This window comes from Solanum verrucosum, unplaced genomic scaffold (assembly GCF_900185275.1).
Source record: "Solanum verrucosum unplaced genomic scaffold, falcon-dt-bn FXZP01000261.1, whole genome shotgun sequence".
NCBI lineage: Eukaryota > Viridiplantae > Streptophyta > Magnoliopsida > Solanales > Solanaceae > Solanum > Solanum verrucosum.
This window is the reverse complement of record NW_026019969.1, coordinates 16,198,521-16,217,336: the sequence shown is the minus strand read 5'-3', so window position 1 is coordinate 16,217,336 and position 18,816 is coordinate 16,198,521. Positions and strand designations below refer to the sequence as shown.

At 34.4% G+C, this 18,816-nt stretch overlaps 1 protein-coding gene across 2 annotated transcripts; it reads left to right on the top strand.

Moving 5' to 3' along the window:
* The first annotated feature begins 3,566 nt into the window (after nucleotides 1-3,566).
* On the top strand, nucleotides 3,567-18,412 carry LOC125815150 (alpha-1,3-mannosyl-glycoprotein 2-beta-N-acetylglucosaminyltransferase). Of its 2 annotated transcripts, none has more exons than XM_049494559.1 (19): nucleotides 3,567-3,756; nucleotides 4,870-4,920; nucleotides 5,287-5,393; nucleotides 6,590-6,652; nucleotides 6,959-6,993; nucleotides 7,098-7,174; nucleotides 7,266-7,311; nucleotides 7,403-7,465; nucleotides 8,262-8,328; nucleotides 8,429-8,497; nucleotides 8,581-8,650; nucleotides 9,078-9,139; nucleotides 11,054-11,144; nucleotides 11,231-11,324; nucleotides 15,186-15,248; nucleotides 15,357-15,395; nucleotides 15,474-15,644; nucleotides 16,967-17,097; nucleotides 18,058-18,412. In XM_049494559.1, exons 4-18 carry the CDS (start codon nucleotides 6,595-6,597, stop codon nucleotides 17,081-17,083), a joined length of 1,122 nt encoding a protein of 373 aa, XP_049350516.1. In that variant the 5' UTR covers nucleotides 3,567-3,756; nucleotides 4,870-4,920; nucleotides 5,287-5,393; nucleotides 6,590-6,594; the 3' UTR covers nucleotides 17,084-17,097; nucleotides 18,058-18,412. The 2 variants fall into 2 exon arrangements, with proteins under 2 accessions (XP_049350516.1, XP_049350515.1); XM_049494558.1 differs by having other exon boundaries at nucleotides 3,573-3,756; nucleotides 5,287-5,374.
* Nucleotides 18,413-18,816: the final 404 nt, after the last annotated feature.

Below are 18,816 nucleotides of genomic sequence, written 5' to 3'. Positions count from 1 at the left end.
AATAACAATTATCGTAATGCTATATTCTAAATATTAAAAGTATTTATTAAAAAAAATAATTGAACTCCACAACAATAAAAACAATCATGAAAGAAACTTTATTTCTATATACAATAACAATCATCGTAATGTTATATTCTAAATTACATTAATTAATTTTTTTGATACTACACTTTTAATATCATGCCGTAAAGAAAATTCTAAATCTTACCCCCACAAAATAACCAATATACTTTTTTTCAGGTTGTTTTTTCCTAATTTATTTTTTAAAAAGAAAAATTTCTTCCTCTATATTTCTCAACAAAGTCTTTTCTATTGACATTTTTCTTATGTTGTTCTTCTTTATTTTTTAACTACTCATTTTTCTTTAGTTTGAATTTTATTATTCATTAGAATTTGAATGTTAAATGTTTTCCTTGTCAAATTTTCTCTGTTAAATAGTTTATCATATTTGATATTAAGAAAATATAGAAATGAAAATTTTATATTTTTTAATCTTTCGATGAATACATTATCAAATTATTGATTTCTTGATAGTCAAACATTGTTCATTCTTTTAGTCACGAAATTTGATATTATCTTCAAATTAATTAAAAAATACTGATACATCATTTTAAAGACTATTTTAATAATCAAGAAACGAATTTAGTGGTCATATTATGTAACATAATATTAAAAATATGTTTATGCAATAATCCTTTAAAGTATTTCTAGGAACAAAATATTAACTATTCAAACAAATTTTATTTTAATTAGTTCAAAATTTTCTTTCTAAAATATGTCAAAACAAGCTTAGCATTTATTATTGTTTGTAAGAAGTTAAATAATAAAACTCTTCATTTTAACAAAATTACAATAATATCCTTATGGGCTCATAACAAAAGTTAAAACATGTATGGATTCTTCTAGATTTTCATTTTGACCATTAATTATACAATTATTATTTTTCCCTTAAATGATGTTAAAATTGCTAAAATGCCATTGGCCGTCCTTCTCATTGCTCTTCTATATAATAGAAATATATACATTTCTCAACAAAGTCTTTTTCTAACATTTTCTTTTGTTGTTCTTCTTTATTTTTTAACAACTCATTTTTCTTTAGTTTGAATTTTAATATTCATTAGAATTTGAATGTTAATTGTTTTCCTTGTCAAATTTCTCTGTTAAATAGTTTATCATATTTGATATTAAGAAAATATAGAAATGAAAATTTTATATTTTTTAATCATTCGATGAATACATTATCAAATTATTGATTTCTTGATAGTCAAACATTTTTCATTCTTTTAGTCACGAAATTTGATATTTTCTTCAAATTAATTAAAAAATACTGATACGTCATTTTAAAGACTATTTTAATAATCAAGATACGGATTTAGTGGTCATATTATGTAACATATATTAAAAATATGTTTATCTAGGAACAAAATATTAACTATTCAAACACATTTTGTTTTAATTAGTTCAAAATTTTCTTTCTAAAATATGTCAGAACAAGCTTAGCATTTATTAACAAAATTACAATAATATCCTTATGGGCCCATAACAAAAGTTAAGACATGTATGGATTCTTCTAGATTTTCATTTTGACCATTAATTATACAATTATTATTTTTCCCTTAAATAATGTTAAAATTACTAAAATGCCATCGATCGTCCTTCTCATGGCTCTTCTATATAATAGAAATTATTATATTATTATAGGAAGGAATTAGGAATCCATATAAATATTCACTTAGCTACAGGGTAAATAAATAAAAGTTAATTAAAGACAATGATAAGGCAGCACATACTGAGGTGGTAGTTACATGATTATTATCCTCAATATTATCAATGTACTTTATCATAATTAAAATAGTATTTTCTTCGTTTAAAAAATAATTATCAGTTTGACTTGGAACGGAGTTTAAGAAAAGAAATAAGACTTTTTAATCTTGTCGTTCTAAATTAAAGTTATGTCAAATGTACCAAAATATCATTTAATCTTGTGACCTTAAACATAATACGTGAAAAGTTGAAGTTAAAGTGTTGCAAAAAAAAAAGGAGGTCATTCTTTTTAAAACAAACTAAAAAGGAAACTAAAAAACGAAGGGAGTAATAAATAAGATGAAAACACACCTCAATTAACCACAATTAGGTGACAAAATATTATACAAAAAACACATCTTATATCATCAACAAGATATAAACATTGAATATTAATAAATATTTATCTCATTTTAATAATCAAAATATTTAAAGTTTAAATATATAGTAACACATAATATTCATTGTCATCCAATCATAACATTATTGAAAAAGCAAGTTAGTTTAACATTTTTAAAAAGTTATTTTAACATTAGACGTAGATGATAAGAAGAAAATAATAATTTTACTTTCTCTACTAATATAAACGGTTGTATTAATTTGTTACGTATTTTATTTTTATCTTACTTAGAGTAGTATATACTAGAAAATTTTATCATGTTAGAGAGTAGAGACACAACCAACAAAAGATTTGTACAGTTTTATTAACTTTTTGACACATAAATAAATTGACCATTTGTCTACTTTAAACCTGTAATAAAATAACAAAAAAGTAAAATAATTTTTATAATAAATGTGAATCCCATTAGTAACAATAAATTCCACTAATTAATTATAAATTATAATAAAAAGTGATTATGGGTCCATATTTTATACTTAGTGCTCATTTATATCAAATAATTTTTTTAAATTTTTCTTCTTCGATAGATGTTATTTCTTCGTCTAAATAAAAAAAAGGATCTTGTTGATTCTATTAAAAATCTAAATAATATATTTAGGTGTTCAAATTGATCTTACATTTCCTTTTAACTTGTTGATGTTGAAAAGAATTATTATTTTTGTAGTGTTTCAGATCTTGATTCTCTCCTAAATTTTGTAATCTTTAACTTAAATAAATAATTATTTTAAGATTTTAACAAAAATAATTCATATATATATATATATATATATATTATTTTTTTATTTTTTTATTTTTTAAATTGACTTTTAAAATACTGAAATTTAGAGATTAATTGTGGCGCTGACATGTGACGTTTTTCTCTCCTATTATATATAGATAGATTTATGTCCTATAAATGAAATTTTGTGAGTTAACGAAAACTTTTTTTTATATTTTCAAATATTTTAAGCTATTAATTATTATCATTTATAATATTTTTTACATAATTTTTGAATATATATATATAATTTTTTTTTTCTTATTCTGTGAACGATAAAAGTGTCCAACAAAATCAATTTTTGAATAAATATAAAGTGATGGAAGACAATTATTTAAAAAAAAACAATAAAATTATCAAACTACTCTTGGCTACCAGCAGACATGTTGACGAAGTCCTGCGCTCGTACTAAGTAGTAAAGTAAAGCAATATAATTTATAATATTTTTTACATAATTTTTGAATAAATATAAAGTGATAGAACAATAAAATTACCAAGCTACAAGCAGGCCGTGTGTCAAAAAGTTAATGCACACACGTTTTGTGTCTACCCGTTTTTTTTTGGTACATTACTGTAATAAAATTTTTCCCAAGTGGAGTGTGTTATAAACAAATTAGAGTCTGTGATGAAATTGGAAGAGACCATTATTGACTTGATCCTATGAGAGGCAACACTCGGAACTGAGAAACCCTTGAATTCAATTTCGCATTTGGCAGAGATGAGAGGGAACAAGTTTTGCTTTGATTTACGGTACCTTCTCGTCGTGGCTGCTCTCGCCTTCATCTACATACAGGTTATCTTCTGGCTTCCTCTCAGATCTATACGAATATAACTATTATTCATTTCATTTCATCTCAGCAATTTTTTCTGTAATTTAACACAATTTGGTATTTTAGTGCAACTAATTTTCAGTTCAAGTAGAATCTCATATGAAGCTATAGAACAATTTCACCAATGACTATTACTTTCAATCTCGAGCTCCTTGGGGTCAACTATATTAATCCTCTAATGAGGGGTTTGGCATAAAAGAATTGCAAACTTGCACAACCAGTGAATAGCTTACCCATCAAGGGGATGCAACAATTTATATGTACAAAACTAGCTGCTTTTACCCTATTTGTACAATGTAATATTTCCGCTAAAGAGATTCAGTTGAACCTTTCTTCAACAAACTCAGCTAGGCCACTGGTTTCTCTTTTAGGATTTGTCTTGCAACTCCCCTTGGCGAAGATAGAGCCAGTGCTTCTCAAAGAATTGAGATTCACATGTCCAAAAATCTTTGGAAGCTATGCAATTGAAAATTCTTATAGCTTCTAGGCGATCAAATTTAAAATCCCCCCCAATAGATTCTGACGATACTGCGCCAACTTATGCATATAACTTACGTTACCATACTGTATTGGTTTGGTTTTAGCATCTCTTTTATCTCTTTATGATGTTTTCAACAAAAGAAAATAGGAACATATGAATTTTAGTCACAAGGGGCTGGCCTAGCGACTGAGAAATAGCTGTGGCGAAATTGGGAACCAAGGTTGGAATCCCAACAGAGGAAAAATTACAGAAATTCCTTGCATCTGCCTAAGCTTAGTGGACGGAGTTACTCGATATTTGGCGCTGCTAGGCGGTAGTAAGTACCCGGTGGATTGGTTGAAGTTCACACAAGGTAGCCTAGATACCGCAATTATAAGGAGAAAAGTTTATATTGCTTAGGTAAAGCTATAACTTGTCCACTACCCCAAGCAATCCTTTCTTTGCACGATTAGCTTTTTTATCTTTACTTTGGCATATGAGGTTACTTGGTTCTGTTGATATAGGTGTTATGAGAAGAAATTACCTTCCTGGATTACTGTTTGCTTAATGGTGAAGTAGGTATGTTTTAAGTGGTTGTTTTTTCCACATTTCTCAGATGCGGCTTTTCGCGACACAGTCAGAATATGTAGACCGCCTTGCTGCTGCAGTAAGTATCTAGGTTCATCTTGTCATCCTTCCTAAATGGAATCTAAATACCATAGACATATTTCCTGTGTTCTATCTTTTATGTATTTATAATTCATGTCACGTATTATGAGCATAACGTTTCTAAAAGCTTCATGTTTTGATCAAGCGTTTCGAAAAGCTTCATATGCTCCACTTGAAGGTTCCTTCAACAGTTCAAATGTCATTCCGAAAATCCTCTCTTTTCTTCTCAACAGGGGATTACTTAATCTTCTTTTGCATTTTCTTAGCAGCACACGACTGCATCCTACGTCAATGATGTAGCTAAAGAAAGAAGAAAATAACTTTTAATTGCTAATAATGTGTACAAATCATGTGAATGACACAGATTGAAGCAGAAAATCATTGTACAAGTCAGACCAGATTGCTTATTGACAAGATTAGCCAGCAGCAAGGAAGAGTAGTGGCTCTTGAAGGTGCACTGTGTTCTCCGGTGTAATCTTTTCTTTCTTTTTTGTCCTCTTTCCAACTATGTTAGAAATGGATTTATTTCCTTCATTTTTAATCCTCCATTCGGCAATTGGAGCTATTGGAAATTGTCTATCTTGAAAATCTTACGTAAGTTCTCGTCCTATTGTATACGAGTGTGGTGAAAAAATGGTGTAGATCTGTTTTCTTTTTAAAAAAATATTGTTTTTGTGTTGTATGTTGCAAGATATCTTCCTGGATGAGTAGTGAGGATAGGACCTTGATGCAATGCGGAAACCAAAAGAAACCCTAACCTAAGAACAAGAAAGTAAAAGATAAATAGATAGAGCACAAGTATGGAATTAATTGACAATTAAGGTTCTAAGATAACCAAAACCTTCAATTGATGAATCCAAAAAAACCACCTAATCTTTAAGATGAACCTGAAGGGAGTTGAATTCACCTTGCAACTCACCTCTCAAACAAAGGTTCAACAAAAGCTTCACCAAGCTCTCAAATCTCTCAAAGAGAAGAAAACCAATATTCATCAAAATCAAAGTCTATTGAGATAATCTCAGCTATTTATAGTTTAGGCTAATTATTACAAAAACAGCTAAAGTGACATCCCTTGGAAATTGCAAAAATAGCCAAATTGCACTGCCAATCGTGACATGCAGTCATATGTAGCAACTTGCGGTTCTGCATGTTGCTCCGTAGGTTGATTCTCAGTCAGGCCTGAATCTGGGCAGTGTCCAGTTCTGATATACAGTCCAAGGTACGGGCCGTAAGTGATTCTGCGGCCCATATGTCGCTTCTGTACCTGCCGCATCTGGCTGTTCTTGACTTATGGTTGAGATACAGTCCGTATGTTGAGTCATCGTTCCCTCCTATTTTGTCCTCCAAGGCTATCTTCATGACATGAAATCCCTGGGATGACATCAAAGTAAGCTCAAGCACATCTATCTTCATGAATAGTCCTTGTAATGCTTGGAGATATCAAGCTTGGCTCGTAAAATGGGCTTGATGCAACTTGGCTTGCATTATACCTGTTCAGTTTCTTCATGTTTCTCTTTCAATGCATTTTTCCTTGTTCTTTCTGCGATAATGTAGATCTCAAATAATAAGTTCTGTACCTATCCAAAAAAAAAATTCTTTTTAACTTTTTTATATGAAGGGTAACGGGTAGTTGTACTTTCCTTATCTTCATCTTGCTACATTTTCAGAACAAATGAAGCGTCAGGATCAGGAGTGCCGGCAATTAAGGGCTCTTGTTCAGGATCTTGAAAGTAAGTTGATAAACTCCTCTTTCTTCTTTCAGCTTTTTGTCAAAAAGCCACTGCTTTTAGTCGCAGTAATATGAAATGTATGCCTGCAAAAAATTATATTCATTGTACGTGATAAATAAAGATCTGTTAATGTCTATGTGTCGTTCATGTCGTTGAGTTATTAATGTTGTGAGCTCTAAATTCTAATTCTAGTTTAGTCATGCCTACAAGTAATCTTATCCTATCAATAAATAAATAAATATATACTCATGCCTACAAGTATTTGAACTTATTTATATATTTGATGTTGTTAATTATCTGTTACAGGTAAGGGCATAAAAAAGTTAATCGGAGATGTGCAGGTTTAGATACATTCTCACATTTTCAGTCATACATTTGCTACCACCATCTGTGGACCTCAATTCTGTCAAATGTTTGTTCATCAACTAATTACTATATTTACTAGATGCCAGTGGCAGCTGTAGTTGTTATGGCTTGCAATCGTGCTGACTACCTGGAGAAGACTATTAAATCCATCTTAAAGTATGCTTTCTATCAAAACAATTTTATCTGCTTCTTATTTCATACTAGATGCCTCAGCTGATAAGCCCGGTATTTCCATTGTTGTCATCAGATACCAAACATCTGTTGCATCAAAATATCCTCTTTTCATATCCCAGGTACCCATTCATTTTCCCTCATAGCCTTCTATTGCATGCTTGTCTTCTTTGTCTTGCTGAACCTACTTTTCGTTCTACTTCCCTTTGGAAGGATGGATCAAATCCTGATGTTAGAAAGCTTGCTTTGAGCTATGATCAGCTGACATATATGCAGGTACTTTTCCTACCACTTGAGAAAGGGAAAATGGGATTTATTTTGGGGTATATCTATCTGTAAATTTTAAATCAGGCCGGTCCTTACTTGGAGAAAAAGTACAGACTTAAGAATATGAACTCATTGTTCCAATGCTCAATCATCGTCATTCCAATAACAAGATCGTGTACAGGTGAAACAAGTTAGTAGAAAAATTACCCATCAGGAGTTTTTATCTAGTAAAAATGGAAAGGGAAAAGATACATAATCTATATTTGACATGTAAATGTTTTCCTTATCATTTTAACTCTTTTAATACTTCATTCATTCTTTGTGACACAATTTGCCCTTTCCCCCCCTGTAAGACTACACAAGTGGAAGAGGCATGTGTAGTTTGAATTATGTTTTCAAGATATATGTGTGTGTGTGTGTATATATATATATATATATATATAAGATTTTCTTCTCTCTCTTTGTTTGAGTAGCCATACTTCTGTTTTGTATATGAATTCATCTACTGCTCTATAAGGTTCATAGTTTTATAACATATCAATTGGCTAAATTTTGTTCTGATAAAAGCTTTGCCTTGCTTGGGAGATGAATCTAGCTGCTTTATTTTATTGGTTAGCTTTAGGTAGCTGTGGTTACTTAAGTCTGTATCTTTAATCTTTTGCTGATTAGCTGATAACAGTTCTGGCCTGACATTGTTAAGTGTAGTTGCAACAATTGCTTCTGTTTGATCTTTATATCAAACTCCTCTTGGCAGATTTTTATTGACTGTTCTTAATAAAAGACCTTTTTGATTTTTTATCAACAGCACTTGGATTTTGAACCTGTGCATACTGAAAGACCAGGGGAACTGGTTGCATACTACAAGATTGCACGTAAGGATGTTTTTTTGCTTTTTCTCCATCTTTTTCCTTTGGTCATGTTATTTCAACTAGTATTAGTCTTGCATTAGCCAATGGACCACTCTTTCCTTAGGTCATTACAAGTGGGCATTGGATCAGCTGTTTCACAAGCATAATTTTAGCCGTGTTATCATACTAGAAGGTACTGCTGATCTATCTTAATCACTATGTTGCATATTCTCTGCACTTTTTTCTTCTCACAATATCTGTGCCTCTGACATGCAGATGATATGGAAATTGCTGCTGATTTTTTTGACTATTTTGAGGCTGGAGCTACTCTTCTTGACAGAGACAAGTAAGGCATTCTCAAGGATCCAGAATTTCCATTCTTACTTTCAAAGAATTGTTCACTTCATCCTCGTATCAGGAAAATCTATTTTTGGCCAACTCCCCCCATTCAACCTTTTGGATCATTTTCTTTAAAGAACCAACACAATTGGATCAGATTCAACAGCCATCCATGATCTCTCTCTCCCAGGCACGTGGTAGGAGAAAATCTGATGGTAGCGAGGGGGATAAATTTTTATTTTGATTATATAACATTCTTAGCAAAAGGACTAAAAACTTCTCCTTACATAAACTGGTGGCCAAATACGCTAAGTGGGATAGTGAACCAACAAAAATGGGACTTGGCCTAAAACATGGGGATGACAGGTTGCAAAATGCCTATTCTCAATGTCCCAAGTATAACATTTTTCACATCCTTGTGGTGAACATCCCAGGTCGATTCTGGCTATTTCTTCTTGGAATGACAATGGACAAAGGCAGTTCGTCCAAGATCCTTGTAAGTTATATCCTTCTTCCTCCTTTGGGAATGGTGGTTATGAGTTTTCTTTTGAACTCTTTTCCTGTTTCACTTGAAATGTTTATTGGTTAATTCAATCAAGAAACATAAACACACTGCTTAGAGCAGATGGTTTCTTGTTTCTGTTCTGTTGAATGGTTATACTTCCATTTTGTTTCTGATTCCTTGGAAATGCCTAAAACAGCAGCAGGGATTTGATGTTGCGTACTTTATTTTTGGTGTATTTCTGCAGTTTTTTCTTTATTCCTTTTCCATGAGTGGTTCCTGGATTTGTCTGCCACATGCCTCTCTTTCTGTGACTGGTTCCTGAATTCCTCTGGCATCGTCTTTCTCCTAGATCACCCATATCCTTTTAATCATCAACTTGAGCTTGAATCATTTTACTCATGCTAATATAAGTGTCAGTATGAAGCACTGGGCTGCGAACTTTTTCTTTGTCTACAAAGCTGTCACCTATTTATTGTGGTTGTCTAAAGATTCTCCGCTCACTTAAGGATATTGGATAAGATTGATAGTGTGAGAATAGAATGAATTTTAACTTCTCTTTTGTTCTGGATTCTGGGTACCAATGAAAAAGGGAAAAGTTGAAATATTGGTTCGTTGGAGTGTTTGACAAAGTTAAAGAGATTATTATTGATAGTGCATCAGGAAGATGCCAAATTACAAAAGGTGTGACCAGTTAGCTCCAGTACAGAAGGGCAAAAAGCATTTCAGCACTAGTACAAGCAGCCTAAGCTATAGCTAAGGAGCTAACAAAATCCAAAAACATGTTGACACTGTTAACAGGTGGTAGAGAATTCCAACCGAACAAATTAACTAATCATTTAGTCTTCAGAGAGTAGGTAGGAGTTGATATTCCATCAAAGCATCTGCGAGTCCTTTCATTCCATATAACCAAAAATGACTGCTGGGATCATCCTCCAGTTTTTCTTGATGACTTTGTCAACTCTTCAAGAGATCCAGGCTCCAGCTGATGTAGGACTCCTTTATTAATCTGGGTATACTCCAGGAAAGGCCATACTGAGAGAAGAAAAAGTTCCAAATATCAGTTGTGATGGGGCAGTGCAAAAACAGATGGCTAACACTCTCAAGATGCTGTTTGCATAAGTAACATTTATTTACTAGAGTAATTTTCTTTCTGCTAAGATTATCTAGTGTCAAGCAAGCATTTTTTTTTTTTTTTTTTTTGATGACAAGGGAAACCTGCAGCCGCTAACCTTTGGGTGCGCACAGGGTAAAACCCTCGCTCCTATGCAATAGCTCGCAGACCACATAGGAGAGGTAACCCGCACTAGGCAAGCCCGGTGCGACGAGCTCGACCCAAAAGGCAAACCCCTTGCTTTCGCTGGCAAGGGGTTTCGAACTTGAGACCTCCAACATGGAAGTCCCAAGCCCAAACCACTGGGCCACCCCAAAGGGTATGTCAAGCAAGCATTATTAAGAGCTGTCCAGGCTAGACATGTAACTTTGAGTGGTAGCCTGGTCCTCCAATCATGCTTCCAAGGCCAATCCTCCAGAATTTCCCCTGTCAACACATTAGATCATACCTTTCCTTGACTGTGTATTCCCCCTTTTTAGATGTACCCCAAATGATTATGTCTAAGATTGTCATAAGAGAAATCTATGTTTCTCTTTTCGTGACTCCATAGTCCTTTCTAGGAGTGCTAGCTTCAATTGAATATTTTGGACTGTCAAAGACGAAAGAAAGAACAATCTTTTTACCCATTCATGTCATTGTTGAGCTGATCAAAAGTGTATCGTCCATGGAGGTTAATCCCATTGTTCTGCTCGATGTTGTGGAATATATTGATATTATTTAGGTGGTTTTTTAGCAAAGTAAACAGCGGTTCACTTTTCTAATCTCACTGAAATGCTTTGTATCTTACACTGCAGATGCTCTTTACCGCTCAGACTTTTTTCCTGGTCTTGGATGGATGCTTTCAAAATCAACTTGGTCCGAACTATCTCCAAAGTGGCCAAAGGCATATCCTTTCCAATTGATGTGCTTATTTCTTGCATAAATTAACTGCCTTTGGAACCTTCAAAATTTTTCTTTGACCTTACTTTTACTTACTGGGATGACTGGCTAAGGCTCAAAGAAAATCACAGAGGTCGACAATTTATTCGCCCAGAAGTTTGCAGAACATACAATTTTGGTGAGCATGTATGTGTATAAAAATCCTCCTTTAAATCAGTGCTAGATGGCTTTGGCTCATTAAATGTAGTTGAACTTGAATCTTTGTCCTCAATGGAGTGATATTGCTGTTTTTACTCATTTAGATACCTCTCAAGAGAAAAAATGTTTCTCATTCCTTCTAGAGCTGTTTTACCTTCTGAAACAGATACTGATAAGTGATAACTATGGAAAATCAATTTCCACCATCTTAACAAAGAAGTGGGTATTCCTATAGCAAGCCCCAACTTGTTTGGAAGGCTTGAGCAAGATTTAGATAAAGCCAGGGAGTTGCAATGGATTCAAGGTTTTGAAATTGGCACCACTACAGGGAATACATTGACTATCTCTCAAGTCTCACCTGCAGACCTGCTATATGTAGACGAGTTGGATTTTTTTTTATCCAATAAAAGTTTTCATTAATAATAACAAGGCCAACTTGGCCATATACAAGTGCGATACCAAAAAAAGGAGAAACGTACAAAATATGGTTTTCTCCAAAAGGCTCCCAATCCTCTATACAAACCGGAACTACATGGGTGCATCAAAAGAAAATAAATGATCGGCGACTACTTCTCAGTTGAGCAAACCTCATCTCCACCCCTTCAAAGGCTCTTCTATTTCTCTCTTTCCAAATGACCCACACATTAAAGCAAGAGGGTAACATTCCAAGCCTTGTGCATTCTTCTCCTAGCTCCACTCTTCCAGCTGAACATCAAACTCCTTTACAGATATTGGCATTACCCAAGAAACTCCAAACCATCTAAGATATCCTCCCATAACTTCGTAGCTAATTTGCAATGTAATAAAATATGGTCCAAGTCCTCGCCCACCTCCTTACAACGGAAACGCTAGCTCAAGCAGACAACCTTTCATCTCCTAAGATTCTACACCATCAAAATCACTCCTCTCGTAGCTAAAATTCTATTCAGTTGCCTTAGGAATCCAAACCGATATATTTGAATTTGGCACTTTGATCTTCTGTGGAGCAAAAGTGTTACATTTGAATTTGGCACTTCAAATTTTTGAAGCTCTTTCTGGCCTCCACATCAACATGTTAAAGAGCATTATCTACCTTGTCAATGAAGTGCAAAATCTGGATTTGTTGGCTGGAATACATTAATAAGTATGGAAAAATGGAAGTTGATGGCCCTTTATCACATCAATTGAAACCCAGGAGAATTCTCTAGCCTATACAAAGCTAAAAATATTACTTCTTACTCATGTAGCCAGGTGCACGAGTTGAAGCTTAATGGGAATTACGACGGTGCATTAACTGGGTTTGATATATTTTCTTAAATTTTCATATATGAAAAGGAGGATAGAATTGGAAGACGAAAAAATGAAAAGGATTACCCGTCTCGTATTACCTTTAGTTGCTAAACACAGATCTGTCAAAATTTGGAATGGAATGGTGGAGAAATTTGAAAATAAGTTAGCCACATGGCAAATGCAGTATTTATCAATGGGTGGTAGGCTCACTCTCATATTTTTTTATGACAAGGGAAACCCGCAACCGCTACCCTTGTGTGTTTTACCCTGCTCCTATGCAATAGCTACCACACAGGAGAGGTAACCCGCACTAAGCAAGCCTGGTGCAACGAGCTCGACCAGAAGGCAAACCCCTTACTTGTTTGCCTTACTTTCGCTGGCAAGGGGTTTTGAACTTGAGACCTCTAGCATGGAAGTCCCAAGCCCAAACCACTGGGCCACTCCGAAGGGTCGGGTGGTAGGCTCACTCTCATCAATAACACCCTTGATTGATTCCTATAGACATAAATGTCACTATTCCCTATCCCCTCAAGGATTCAAAGGAAGCTGGACAGAATTAGAAGGAGCTTCCTGTGGGAAGGTAACATCACTGCTCATAAGTTTCATCTGGTAAAATGGGAGAAAGTAACTCTACCTAAATCAGTGGGAGGCTTGGGCATCAGGAACCTTACGCTTCATAACAGGTGTTTACTCTTGAAATGGCTATGGAGGTATGAAGAGGAGAATCAGCTAACCTGGAAAAGAGTGGTGAATGCCAAACATGGGATACACAGTAACTGGTGCACAAAGGTCTCCAAGGCTCCGCATAGGATAGGTCCTTGGATTTTGGAAGAACATTATCAACCTTTGGGGCAAGTTCAGCCAGAACAACAGATTTCAAGTTAGGAATGGGGCAAAAGTTAATTTGTGGAAAGATAGATGGTTAGGCTCTTCAACCTTGCTATCTGACTTCCCTAACATTTATCAAATTGTTAGAAGACCTGACGCCACCGTCTCTCAGAATATAAAAGCCAATTCTTGAAATCCAATCTTCAGGGGGAATGTGAATGACTGGGAAATGGGTGAAATGCTTGGCTTCCTAGGCAGATTGGGAAACTGTATGGTCAGTGAGCAACTTTCAGACATGTTCATCTAGGGAACAAGTCCATTGGGAGTTTATACTGTCAAGACTCAAGACAGATGACCTACACAACATCAGTCAAAACTGCCCCCTAAAGTCATCTGCAACAGTTGGACTACTCTAAATGAAGCCTGCCTCACTCAAGATAACTTGTGCAGAAGGTCCTTTGACATAGTTCACAAATGCTATTTGTGCCATCAGCACATTGAAACAAATAAACACCTTTTCCTCCATTGTGCAGTTGCTTCAGGCATCTGGAGGATGTTTTTTTTCTTTTCTATTTTTGGACTCAGCTGGGTGTTACCAGAAATCATCAAAGATGCCTGCAGCAGCTGGAGTTAATGAAAAATTGGTATCAGGAAAATCAGGAGACTGATTACTGGGTGCATTTTTTTGGACATTTAGGACAGAGGAACAGAAGGTGTTTTGATGGTTTAGCAACTCCAAACTACTCCCTGAAAGGTAGAGCCGTCAATATGGGCTAGGCCTGTTGGGCGGGCCTGGCTTAACCTGTGATTTGATAGGGCTGGGCTACGATTTTTGGAGCCCGTTTAAGAAAAGGGCTTTTTAGCCCAGCCTGAATAAGCCTGCCAATTTGTGGGGCTTGGGAAATATGGATAGGGCCGGCCCGTGGGCCAAATAAAAATTAATTAAAAAATAAAAATAAAATAGATTATTAAAAATAACAAGAGTCTAAAACTCAAAATCTGTTTAAAGTTTGAAATATTACAATTTAAATACAAATTATGTTTATAAAATATGTACTACATTAAATTCCCTAAAATTTCTAGGGAATCACTAAATAGGTCATAGCCTATGGAATATTGTCATAGTTTTTGTGTTTTATTATGATCATTGGAAAACAATTAGGTTACTATTTTATTTAGCTATTTATGCTTTTACTTGAATCAAACTTAATAAATATTATAAAGATAAATTTATTTGTGTACTTGATTAACAACTAGTAACACTAACACCATGTAATATTGTCTTGTCGATATTTATGATAATATTTTTAAATTATAATTTAATTTAAGAAATTATAAAAAAAAAATATACTTTTAAGAAAAGAGGGCTGACCTGTCAAAGCTCGTAGCCCACATACTTGTGGGCTGGGCCAACCATTTTCTGACCCACACAAAAAATGGGCTAGCCCGGCCTGACCTGTCAAATTTTACAGGCTTAGCCCGGATGGGGTGAGCCAGCCTATATTGACAGCTCTACTGAAACCTAAATGTTTAATATCTTTAAGTAGTTGGAGCATTTTTTTCCCCTATTAGCTCTTTTGAGTCTTTGTTGGATTTTGTTATCTGTCTATAGCATAGGACTTTTGTAATCTACTCTTGTAATTGCACCTGTACAGTGCTTTTGTGCATCTTTTTGATGCTTTTAATTTTAATCCTTACTTCATCGAAAAAACTTTTCCTTGAACTTTGTCAACAATCTTTTATTATTTACAGGGTTCTAGTTTGGGGCAGTTTTTTAAGCAGTATCTTGAGCCAATTAAACTAAATGATGTCCAGGCATGTTACTAACTCCCTTGTGTATTTGTTGCCATCACCCATTTTTTCTTGTCTACTCAATTCTTTCCATTTGTACGACATGTATTCTACCTGGAATTTTGTTTGAAGGTTGATTGGAAGTCAATGGACCTAAGTTACCTTTTGGAGGTAATGACTTGAGGATTATTATGTGCTGAAGATTAAAGAACTTAGGAACGTATGTAACTTGTAGTTTCATGTTCTCAGGACAACTATGTGAAACACTTTGGCGACTTGGTTAAAAAGGCTAAGCCCATCCACGGAGCTGATGCTGTTTTGAAAGCATTTAACATAGATGGTGATGTGCGTATTCAGTACAGAGACCAACTAGACTTTGAAGATATCGCTCGGCAGTTTGGCATTTTTGAAGAATGGAAGGTAATGCATATATGACCCTTTCTATTTCATATAAAATTGATTATGACCTGAGATTTGATCATATTTGTTTGAGTGGGTTCTTTTGATGCAGTTATTGCATATGTTGGGTATGACTATTGACTGTGCATTGCATATTGGGCATCTATTTTACTTAACTTTGAAATAGACTGTTGAGGAGTGCAAAATTCATGCCTGATTTTATACTTTTAGCTCTTGGAGATTTACTCTTTCACTGTCATGATTTTTTAATAATTTATTTGGATATAGCATGAATGTGAACAGTTGCTGTTTGCTGGTATAGTTTTGCAACACAAAAGAAAAAGGCAGGTGCCTTAGGGTTAGAGTGAGCAATCAGAATCCAATTCCACAACTCATCCCCTTCTAGGATTGAGGTGCAAAGGGAGGTGAAATTGAAATGCATGCTTTCCTTCTCCCCTTTCACTTGTAGGCATCTATGGGCTTGGGGCCCAGTCAACTTTGTGCGTCTGGGCTTGAACAAAAACTGAGCTTGCCAATGGGCAAGACTTGAATAGTATTAATTGCCTGTGGACTGGCCGTTCTGGCCTCATATATTTATTATTAATATTCATATTTTTTTATATTGAAATTATATTGTAATATATTTGTACTGGAATAAATACCTACATGTATAGAATTAGCAGAAATGAAATAGGAGGTGATTTATCAAAAAAGTAGATGAATTTATAGCCATTTACTTGTTTTATTTGTGGCTTTGGTTACTTGGTCAATTTGATTACTTAATTCTTAAAGAAATGCAAACTAACTTGCTTTTTGATAAATAAAGTTAGATTATATTTAATGTTATGTTTATAAATTTTAAAGATCAATTCTTGTAAGGCCCAGTTGTTGCTCATGGTCAGTCCTACTCTGCTATTAGTTGTCATGTTTCTCTCCCCAACCATTTTTTTCCGTTTTGTTACTGCTTTGATTTGCATGAGCTGAAGGTCTTTTGAAAACAGCCTCTCTACCTCGGAGTGGTAGTGGTAAGGTTTGTGTACACTCTACCCTCCCCAGACCCCTAGGTATGTTGTTGTTGTTGGTGGTGGTCAGTCCTACTCTGGGGAAAGGGTGCTCATGGAATTGAAATTAGGCCATGATGGGATGCAACATGCAAGTGAAACACGGGTTAGGGTAATCTGTATTTAATATGGATTATTGACTGGCCCCATGTCGGTTCTTACCCCGGACCATGGACAGATCTACTCACTCTAGCTGTGAGCCTGTGATGGATTTGTCCTCTGTCATGGACTCATGGCTCTTATGCTTTCTGTAAAACTTGCATTAACTGTTCATTTCATCAGGATGGTGTACCACGGGCAGCATATAAAGGGATAGTAGTTTTCCGGTTTCAAACATCTAGACGTGTGTTCCTTGTTGCCCCTGATTCTCTTCGACAACTTGGAGTTGAAGATACTTAGCGAAGATATGATTGGTAAGTTTATGCCTTAATAAGCAAAACTATTGAGTATTGTATATGCACCACTTTAGTAGTTTTTGCATAGAATTTTTTTTATTCAACATCATTAAGGAAAATACTCATTTTAGAAGGCTCATGAAAATAAAAAAGAGAAAAACAGACTTGCATAACTGTTATGTAAACAAACCGATGACCTAATGCATTCACTTCCTATGACCAGTTCCGTTTACAAGGTAAACACATGCATTCTTTTCTTCTTTTTTTCTTTGCTCTCATGACCCGCACAATCCTTTTCCATGTCTGTACTTGTGTGTCTGACCCTCTCTACATAGGCTCCACCTTAGAGTGAACAGATGTTTCGTCCACTGTAAGGTGGAGTATAGGAACAGTTTAGCATATAAGCAACATGCATCACTTTACATGAGTTGTATGTATCATAACTTGAAGGCACCTTAGCAGATATCTCACCTTTTCATATGCTGAGTTAAGGCATAGTAGGCTACAACAGGGTTCCGCTTTACTCCCTCCAGTCCATTTGAGTTTATAGTTAGCTACTGCAAAAGAAAATATTAACATCATTTTGAAAACATCTATTTGATAAAATTAAATGGATTCAAGTTCCTGGTATCTCCTTAACTCCCATTTTGTTTAACCAAACTTCTTTTTGTGGATTAAAGCATACATGTCTTGGTGGATTTTTTGAACTCAATATTTTGGATATCAGAAAAGCTCTGCTCTGGAACTTTCAAATTCCCTCAAATGAGAATAATGTAAGAATGTATTTGCAAACCTTAGTAAAAACCACTTATGTAACAAATAGCCTCAAATGTTTTGAGGCACACCTGGTTGGAATAGGGCATAGTAGCTCTTGTTGTAAAATAATAAGTCACATAAATGGATGATATATTATTGTGAAAATAGTGATTAAGTCTGTCACTCACTGATGTGTATTTTTCTTTCTACTCAATTCAACAGGAGCCTGAGCAACACTTTAGACTTATTTGGTAGGATACATTTGAAAGAGCTGACACGAAAAGCATGACTACCAGTAGCTACATGCAACATTTTAATGTTAATTAATGGAAGGAACTCACTGCCTACTGTTGGAATGGATGAATCAATCACCACAGCCTATTATTCAAGTTTTACAAACATAAAGAGGAAATGTAGCCCTATAAACACAATGTTTTTTGTTTCTAAGAAGGAACGTTACGATTATGAGCAACTTTGAAGAAATGTGAGCACTGACGTTTTAGTTTTGAGATTTAACCTTAAAATCACATTATAAGTACTCAAACGTGATTTATATATGTCCGAGGCACCCTTTCTACATTATGATTGAAGAGTGGGTGAAACATGCTCGAAATGATTCAATATAGATAATCGTGTTTTATAGCAGGCGTGACAGTAAGAACAAATTATTTGTGGACTGGACTCAAAAGAGATGAGACTGGGCTCAATCAACTTTATTTTCCCTGAAATAAATTAACAGAGAACTCACACAACTTTTTATTATAAGAAGTGTATTCACTTTATTTCGCAGTACCTTATCAAATTTATACTCCCATTGTCTTAATCTATGTGATAATATGTTTTTTTTTCTTAAAAAAAAAGGTATTACTTTTCTATAATTACAAATAACTTTGGCTTTAGAATTATTTTTTAACGAATTTTTGACTAAAATAAGTCATTATTAAAATCAATTCACCAAAATAATACTTTTTTTTTTGAAAT